A 10,000-nucleotide genomic window follows, 5' to 3' on the forward strand; every position below is an offset into this window, starting at 1 on the left:
CCCTCCATTATATATTGATTAGTAGGCCACGTATGCAATATTCCTTGTGGTTTGGCTTGCCTAACACACACACACACACACACACACACACACACACACACACACACACACACACACGCACACACACATACGCACACACACATACGCACACACACGGCCTGGGCGGGCATCTTAGTGTGGGAAAGTTGTAAGACGATGTAACAAGATCCGTCAGACACAATACTGGTGAAGGGAGAGAGAGAGAGAGAGAGAGAGAGAGAGAGAGAGAGAGAGAGAGAGAGAGAGAGAGAGAGAGAGAGAGAGAGAGAGAGAGAGAGAGAGAGAGAGAGAGAGAGAGAGAGAGAAAGGGTGAAGGGTGGAGGAAGAAGAAATAGTGGGAGTGAAAGGGAATGGAGGAGGTGGAGAAGAAAGAAGAAATGAAGGTGGAATTGGCAAAGAAGTGAATGTAGAAAAACTGGAGTGGAGGGAAAGTGGAAGAAGGGAAGGCAAGAAAGAGAGTGGAAGAAGAAATAGTGGAAGTGAAAGGGAATGAAGAAGGGAAAGAATGAAGAAGTGTAGATGGAATGAGGAAGTGGAGGAGGAATTAGGAAGGAGTATATAATTAATGAACGCAGAAATAATGGAAGGGAAGGAAATGAATAATGGGATGAAGAGAAGAAAGAAAAGGAGAGTGGAGGAGAAAGTGGAAGCAAGCGATGGAGGCGAAGAGAGAAGTGGAGGAGAAACTGGTTAGGGAATGAATGCACGAATATTGGAGAGAAAGGAAGGAAGAAGGAGAGATAAAAGAAGGAAAGAAGAAGTGGAGGAGAACGTGAAGTGGAATGAAGTAGGTGGAAGCAGGTGGAAGAAGTGAGGGGAAAATTAGTTAGGAGTGAACGCAGGAATAATGAACATGCAGGAAGAAAATAAGAAGAGAAATAAAAGAAGGAAATGAAGAAGTGGAGAAGGAAGATAAAAGGAAGGAAGGTGGAAGGAGTGTGAAAGAGAAAGTGAAAAAGAAAGGTATGAATGCAAAGTTAAAGTGGAAGGAAATGAAGAAAGAAATAAAGAAGGAAAGAAAGGAACGTCTGGTGAAGGAAAGTGGAGGAAAAATGAAGTATGGATGGAGGAAGGCTGAAGTGGAAGGAAAGAAAGAAAAGAAGGAAAGGAAGGAACATACATAGGTGGAGGGAGTGGAGGAGGGAAAGAAGGAAGAAAGGCAAGTGGAAGTGAAGGAGGAATCACGAAGAAAGGAAAGGAAGCAAAGAGTGAAAGGAAAGGAAGGAAGGAAGGAAGGAAGGAAAGGGAGGAAGGAAAGGAAGGAAGGAGGAAAGCAAGAAAGGAACTTGATGGAAGGAAGAGAAGGAAACGAAATGAAGGAAATTAAGTGAGATTAAAGGAGGAATAACCACAAAAAAGGAGAAATGAAGGATGAAGGAAGACATGAGTGAAGGAAAATGGAGGAAAGGAAGGAACATGAAGTGGAAGAAGCGAGGAGGAGAATGTAAAAAGGAAGGAATGGCGATGAAGGAAGACAGGAGTGAAGGAAAATGAAGGAAAGGAAGGAAGATGTGTGGAAGAAGCGTGGAGGAGGATGTGAAAAGGCAGGAATGACTTATGGATGGATGGACAGCGTATATAAAAGAGCGAGAGAGGTAGCAAAGTCATGGAAAGTTGGTGAATGTGATCTCCCTAGCGCGACCGACTGACTGACAGGCCCGTTACTGTTGAGTGCTGACTGGCTGCTCCATTACCACCACCACCACTATAGCGCCATGATCTAACACAGCACTAACATAACCTCCACCACCACCACTACAATCTGGCCCCACACCATAACAACGAAAACTATACACCACCATCATCATCACCACTATAGCGCCATGATCTAACACAGCACTAACTTAACCTCCACCACCACCACTACAATCTGGCCCCACACCATAACAACGAAAACTATACACCACCATCATCATCACCACTTCTACATCCAACAATCACCACCACTCCCTCACTACCACTGCATCTATCACCACCACCACAGCCTAGCCAGACATCATCACCACAACTATTCCTTCTACCACTAACACCACTTTAACCTCACTATCATCACCACCACCACCACAGCCTAGCCAGACATCATCACCACCAGTATTACTTCTACCACCAACACCATTTTAACTTCACTATCATTTTCATCATCACCACCGCCACCACCGCCTCCACACCACCACCACAACCGGACCTCCTCCTCCTCCTCCACCTCCAGCAAAACCGGTCAAGACAGCGGCAAAGAAAAAAAATATGGTAAAAAAAAAAGTTGCATTGGATAAAGAAAAAAAAATGTGGCTAGAGAAATATTGCGAAAAATGTGGAGGTTTCTTTTTAGAGGTGGACAAGATCACGAAAATGCGGATATGGAGAGAGAGAGAGAGAGAGAGAGAGAGAGAGAGAGAGAGAGAGAGAGAGAGTTGGTGTGCTACAGAGTATATGGACGTTACGCATCTGCCCGAATGACTGTACGTCTTGATAGTCCGCGCACGCTACTCTGAACCAGCGGAGCGGCGAAGCATACCAACACAACCACTGAGGACGCCGCTACCACTACTACAACTACTACCACTGTTAAGATAGTAGTAGTAGTAGTAGTAGTTTTATTACAGCAAGGGAGACAGCACAAGGCCAAAAAACAGAGCAATAAAAAAAAAAGATAAACGCAGTTCCAACAAAAGAAAATTGAACGAGGGGCTAAAAGAGAGGTCAATTTCGGGTGTAGAAGTAGTAGTAATTGTTGTAGTAGTAGTAGTAGTAGTAGTAATTGTTGTAGTAGTAGTAATGCTTGTTGAAGTAATAGTAGTAGTAGTAGTAATTGTTGTAGTAGTAGTATTGGTGGTAGTAGTAGTAGTAGTAATTGTTGTAGTAGTAGTAGTAGTAGTAATTGTTGCAGTAGTAGTAGTAATGGTCGCAGTAGTCATAGTTCCAGTAATACCTGTACTCAATAATAATGTCAGTGTAATCAGCCTTCACCTGCGGGCACACGACTTTCACCAGCCTGCGCCTCATCACCTTTGCATATATAACAGCCACCCCCCCACGCCCCGCCCCTCCCTTCTCTCTCCCACGCCCCCCAGCCGCCCCCGCCCCTTCCCCCTCTCTCACCCGGACTCAGCGACAACATCCGGTCATGCCTTTGACGCAAGAACTGGAAAATCACGTACAGAACACGAAACCTGACCCCTCTAGGTAATGACTCATGCTTGCAGAGAGAGAGAGAGAGAGAGAGAGAGAGAGAGAGAGAGAGAGAGAGAGAGAGAAACTATTATAGGATATTTATATGAAAGCGAGCAAAATATCGGGTAATGTAACTCACACAGCGATAAAAGAAAAATATGACATTATAAAACACGAGGAGGAAAATACAGAAGAAAAATTGCAAGAGGAAGAAGAGGAAGAGGAGGAGGAGGAGGAGAAGAGTTCAATATACCAATCATAATTCAATCGGGGAGAGGAAGGGGAGGAAACGAAACCGCTGTCAGTATCGGTATATTCATCCAGTTCGGGCACTTCGACCACATTGGGCTACTTGGTGACAACGGTAGCAGTGACAAGCCTAGCCTAATTCACCATCAAAATAACAGCTTGTATGATATTGACAACCACAAACGCTACTACCTTACCTAACTTACCGCCACCATCTTCACCGTAATAACAACGAATTTCTACTTTTTTTATTACAGTACGGTAAGGTAATTCCCAACCAAAGGGACCACCATCACATAATTAAGCTAACAATCTAAGGAAAAAAAGGATACTGACAACCACAAACACTGCTGCCTTACCTAACTTGCGGCTACCAAAATGTGTGATAATTGCTAACAACCACAACCACATAACCTAACATACCACACTTACCACAATTATAACGAGCATGATATTGACAACCAGAAACGCAACCACTGACTTCCCAAACTTACCGCAACCAAAATTAACAAACAGTATGATCATTACTGACAACCATAATCACCTAACCAGACCCACCACACTCACCACAGCCACAATAACAATTAGTATGATATTAGCAACCACAAACACCACTGCCTCACCTAACTACCATCAATACCACCAACACTAGCATGATACCGACAGCCACACATCAAATCTCACCTTACTTAACCACCATCAACACCACCGCAAGAACTTTTTATACGGTATGGTTAATTCCCAACCACAGAAACCACCACCATACTTGACTTACTACCAACATAAAAGAGGATGATATTGACAACCACAACCACCAAAATAACAACTGTGCGTATGGTAACTCTCAACCATAAACACTGCCAGCTAGCTTCATTTACCATTAGTAGTAAGATAGACAACCACAACCACCACCGCCATCAACCACCACAATAAAAGAAAAAACTAGTGTGATATTGACAACCACACGAACAACCATATTTTGCTTACATCGACAACCACAACCATGACAACCACCCAACCTAACAACTATTATGCTCTCGTCCACTAGTACTACCTTCTCCATCACCTAACCTAACCATAAGATATTAACAACCACAACTACCACTACAATCACCACCACCAGAACTGTAATAACGCTAACGACCACTGCCACCATACCACCATTCCACCACCAACTACTCCGTGTTTATGGACAGCCAGAACCACCATTAACCACAACCAAACAAAGCAAAGGGAACAAGCAAAGGTGTGAGAGGAAGGGAAATGAGAAGGTAACAAGCAACGGGCAAAAGATGTGATTAGAAGTATTAAAAGCCACAAATAACTACATAAGCATCTAAATATTACTTGCATTATCATTTTCCAAGCATACTAGAAACACTATTACACTCTTTCTGCTACTAGAATTACTAAAAGAACTATTCAGTCACGCTATAACAGTAATAATAGGAATCATAACAACATAATGACCCTGGGATTCCAACCGATTAGCCAACAGACAAATGAAGCCTGAATCGCATATACAAATCATGACTTTCCACTCCACCATTGACTGTGTTCCCTCCCCCCCCACACACCACACACACATCCAGGCAACTAGAGCAGAACACGGTGACAGGAAACCACACACACACACACACACACAGCCTCGGGGAGCGTCAAGTGGTCAACCTCCCGCTACGTGGCTCACCAGAAGGGAACGAGAGAGAGAGAGAGAGAGAGAGAGAGAGAGAGAGAGAAGAAAGGAAGAGTCAGAAACGATACAGGCAATAAATATAAACACCGGAGAGAGAGAGAGAGAGAGAGAGAGAGAGAGAGAGAAATTCCCCCACGAGTCTAGCCCACCACCAGTCCGTCCTCTCGATTACGGTCTGTTCAACTCCGCTGGGTTCGGTCTTGTCCGTCTCGCCCGCTCCGCCTACCTTGGTCTATTGTGGTCAGCCGCCTTACGCATTTTGTGGCTTGTATACTGTGTGTGTGTGTGTGTGTGTGTGTGTGTGTGCACCTGTCACCCCAGCCCGCCGTGCCCGTCGTGAAGGAATACCAAGGAACACTCCAGCTTCACGGTCGATAGTTTACGTAAGCCTTCCTTCCCTTCACGCCATGCCGCCCGTGCCTCCAAGCCGCCCTCAGCGTGGCGGTACGTGAGGGCCAGGCACGGCAGGGCGGGGCGGGGCGCTGTGAGTGACGGGAAGTGGAAAATATGTTTGGCCCCGCTAACTTTAAAGGAGCAGGCCCGGGAAACAATGCGAGGGTGTGTACTGACCTGCTGGACCAGCGACCCCGTGGACGGCACACATGTGGGAGGTGTGGCAGTACTCCGGGGCGGGACCTGGGTAGAAGGCCTCCCCATAGTACTCCGGGGGACAGTACGGGGGCGGCCCCTGAGCCATGGGCGGCGGGGGCGTGTACTGCTGCATATGGTTGTGGTGCTGCTGCTGGTGGTGGTGGTGCTGTTGGTGCTGCTGCTGCTGCCCACCACCACCGCCCCCTTCCACACCAACGCTATTGGGGGTGCCGTTGGCAACGGGGCTGCTGCTGCTGCTGCTCGCCCCGTTGGTGGTCTGCTGCGGCTGCGGGGAAGGCTGCTGGGTAGGCACCCCGCCTCCCCCGCCAGACACTAGCTGCTGCTGCTGTTGCTGCTGCATTACCTCGATGTGGCCGTGTTGTGAGCCGTCCACATAGTAGGTGGGTCCCGGCCCGGCCACCATTGTTGTCAACATGAGCCTTGGCCTCACCTGTCACGGCCCCACAACCAGCACTGGTGCCGCAGCCTCGCGCGGGCCGCCGGGCGTGGGCACGGGAAGTAAGGCACTTGGGTGAGGGCGAGGGACAGAGAGAGGGCGTCTCCTACGTAAGCAGCCCTGCCCCACGTCTGTTACGGCTCAACACTCAAGTACTGATGTAATCACTAGTTTCATATATATTTATCTATCATCATAAACGCACCCGTGCCATCTCACACAGACCATAATGACACTTCTCCACCATACACGACTAGACTCGGCACACACACTACAAATCCAGTAAAAATGATCGAGGCATGAAGACGCGTGGTTTACAGACGCCCTCCCTCCCGCCGCTCTACACGCCAACTGCTGGCCAGCTCCCCGCTGCTGCTGCTGCTGCTGCCACAGACGTGTGTACGAAACTACGAACTGGGAACTGTAACCTGCCACATGCCGCCATACGATCCTTCCCACCACCACCGCCTCGCCTCCACTCCCACAAAAGCCACACCAGATGTTTTCGAATCTACACGTCATCTAGCAAAACCAAAACTTCAAAAATCATCCCCATGGCCGCATCACAGACGAAACATGGCCTCCAACGTGTGATTCCTGGCAACTGTGTCTGGTGCTGCCGCCGAGGGGAGGCCCGAGGGAGGGAGGGAGGTACGGCTGGCTCGCAGACTCCCTCCCATCTGTAGCGTAGGCCTGGTGGACAAAATAGTAACTGATCACTTGAATACATCACCTTCAATACGACTCCAGGAAGGACTAATCTCCACTTCAGGAACACCGCCTCGTAAAAATACCAGCGCCACGCCGCCAGCTGCAAGGACGAAGGAAATGGCTGGCTGGCACGCTACGGGGGGGAAACAGCGGCAAGTCTAGGGCGGCAAGACGACCAGACGACGACGACGACGACCTAACCACCATCCCCCTGCTTACCCCTCTTGGCCACACACACACACACATGAACCGCACTCAATATCTCGCTTCGCTGCCGAGGCTGTCGAAGCGAGCCAGCACCGAAGATCTAAAGGCAGACACGCACGCAAAGGAACACCCACCGCAAAACACCGTTCAACACACACACACACACACACACACACACACGACTACGCAACTACACGCACACTAATCAATATAATAACATGAATAATCACAATATCAATAAAAAAAGATGTCTCGACTAATGCGCCGGAGGTGAGCATCAAGGCCACGCGCAGCCATAACGCATGCTCCCACTATAGATAGATAGATAGATAGATAGAACAATTATATCAAGGAATCGAAAGAGGGCAAAAGTCTTGGGGGGACACACACACACACACACACACACACAACAACGATCGTGTGGAATTAAAGGTGATAGTCGTTCTTGTGGCAACTGGGAGGGGTGCATGTGTGCGCGCGTGTGTGTGTGTGTGTGTGTGCGGCAGCTTCCTAGTGACCCATATCGTGTACAGTCACCGCGGGTTGTACACACACACAGATATAGAAAGGGTGAGCGCCCCTCTTTTCCTCTTTTTTCTTTTTCTTTCTTCCTTCAGTTATCTTATTTCCTTTCACCCTTTCTTTCTTTCTTTACTTCCGTGTTTGCCTGTTTCCTTTGTTCCTTCGTGCCTTCTTTCTTTCCTTCATTCATGTTTTTTTTCTATTCTTCATTCATTCTTTTCTTCCTTCTTTATTTCCTTTCATCCTTTCTTTCTTTCTTTCCTTAAGTGTTTGCCTGTTTCCTTTGTTCCTTCGTTCCTTCTTTCTTTCCTTCATTCATCCTCTTTTTCTATCCTTCATTCCTTCTTTTCTTCCTTCTTTATTTCCTTTCATCCTTTCTTTCTTTCTTTACTTCCGTGTTGGACTGTTTCCTTTGTTCCTTCGTTCCTTCTTTCTTTCCTTCATTCATGTTTTTTTTCTATCCTTCATTCCTTCTTTTCTTCCTTCTTTCTTTCTTCTTCATTTCCTTTCATCCTTTCTTTCTTTCTTTACTTCCGTGTTTGACTGTTTCCTTTGTTCCTTCGTTCCTTCTTTCTTTCCTTCATTCATGTTTTTTTTCTATCCTTCATTCCTTCTTTTCTTCCTTCTTTCTTCCTCCTTCATTTCCTTTCATCCTTTCTTTCTTTCTTTCCTTCCGTGATTGACTTTTCTTTGTTCCTTCGTTCCTTCTTTCTTTCCTTCATTCCTTTTTTCTCTATCCTTCATTCCTTCTTTTCTTCCTTCTTTCTTCCTCCTTCATTTCCTTTCATCCTTTCTTTCTTTCTTTACTTCCGTGTTTGCCAGTTTCCTTTGTTCTTTCATTCCTTCTTTCCTTCCTTCATATTTTTTTCTATTCTTCATTCCTTCTTTTCTTCCTTCTTTCTTCCTCCTCCATTTCCTTTCATCCTTTCCTTCTTTCTTTCCTTCCGTGTTTGCCAGTTTCCTTTGTTCTTTCATTCCTTCTTTCCTTCCTTCATATTTTTTTCTATTCTTCATTCCTTCTTTTCTTCCTTCTTTCTTCCTTCTTTATTTCCTTACATCCTTTCTTTCTTTCTGCCTTTCCGTGATTGACTTTCCTTTGTTCCTTCGTTCCTTCTTTCTTTCTTTCATTCTTAGGCCAATATTTTTTTCCATCCTGCATTCATTTTCTTTCTTCCTTCATTCCTTCTTTGCTTCTTTATATCCTTCCTTCTTTCTTTCTTCGCCTCTTTTCTTTGTTAGTTGATTCCTTCTTTCTTTCCTTCATTCTTAAGGTGTTCTGTATATTTTTTTCATCTTACATTCCTTGTTTTTCTTTCTTCCTTCATTCCTTCTTTCCTTCTTTATACCTTTCTTTCTTGCCTTGTTCGCCTCTTTCCTTTGTCCGTTCCTTCCTTCCGTATATTTTCCTTCCATCCTTCATTCCTACCTTCTATCTTTCCTTCTTTCATGTATCTATTCTCTTTCCTATTGAATTTCCACACACATTTCCTACCTTTCATCCTTCTTTCTTTCTTTCTCTCCGTGTTTGCTTCCTTCGTTCCTTCCCTCTTTCCTCCATTCGTAATCAATATTTTCCCATCTCTCTTCATTCTCTGTTTCTTTAATTCATTTCTTTGTAGATCCATTTTTCTCTTTGCATTTGATCGTTTCCTTTCTCCCTTTCTTTTTCCCTCCCTTCAGCCCTTTTTTTATATTTATCCTTTCTTCACTTATCTCTTCTCCTCTTCTTCCTTTCTCTTCCTTCTTCTTCCTCTTGCTCGTCCGCTTTCTTAACCTATCTTTTCCCTTCCCTGTTTTCTTCTTTCCCACCTCCTCCATCTTCTCTCCCTCTCTGCCTAAACACTCCACTCAATCCTTGTATGTAAAGCTTCTATGCACGGTAAAAGTATCATCTCTCTCTCTCTCTCTCTCTGTCTCATAAATCAAGACGCAAGCAAATCAGACTCTCATGTTTCAATTAGAATGTTGATGACAAAACACCAGCCGACGAGAACCACAGCAGCGGAACTCTCTCTCTCTCTCTCTCTCTCTCTCTCTCTCTCTCTCTCTCTCTCTCTCTCTCAACTAGCAAAATTCATGATGGTTGACTTTTTCATTATCGGTTATTTACTGTGTATTGATATATTTTCTTTGTGTGTGTGACTGTGTGTGTGAGTGTGAGTGTGTGTGTGTGTGTGTGAGTGTGTGTGTGTGTTGCCCCCATACATCACTGTCACCCGTTTGTTGATCTCAGAAACATGCAGTCATCCTCTCTCTCTCTCTCTCTCTCTCTCTCTCTCTCTCTCTCTCTCTCTCTCTCTCTCTCTCTCTCTCTCTCTCTCTCTCTGTGTGTGTGTGTGTGTGTGTGTGTGTGTGTG

At 45.7% G+C, this 10,000-nt stretch overlaps 1 protein-coding gene across 2 annotated transcripts in view; it reads right to left on the reverse strand.

Annotated features, from left to right (window-relative positions):
• The window catches only part of LOC126985044 (fibronectin type-III domain-containing protein 3a-like), a 127,943-nt gene extending 121,387 nt beyond the window's left edge, over positions 1 to 6,556 (reverse strand). The window contains exon 1 of one of the 2 annotated variants that reach the window (XM_050839312.1): positions 5,726 to 6,556. In XM_050839312.1, coding sequence (XP_050695269.1) covers positions 5,726 to 6,182 — 457 coding nt within the window. In that variant the 5' untranslated portion in view covers positions 6,183 to 6,556. The remainder of the gene's footprint in view (positions 1 to 5,725) is intronic. The other variant, XM_050839313.1, reaches the window with a different exon arrangement.
• Between the last annotated feature and the right edge of the window lie 3,444 nt (positions 6,557 to 10,000).

This window comes from Eriocheir sinensis, chromosome 58 (assembly GCF_024679095.1).
Source record: "Eriocheir sinensis breed Jianghai 21 chromosome 58, ASM2467909v1, whole genome shotgun sequence".
In the NCBI taxonomy this organism is placed as follows: domain Eukaryota; kingdom Metazoa; phylum Arthropoda; class Malacostraca; order Decapoda; family Varunidae; genus Eriocheir; species Eriocheir sinensis.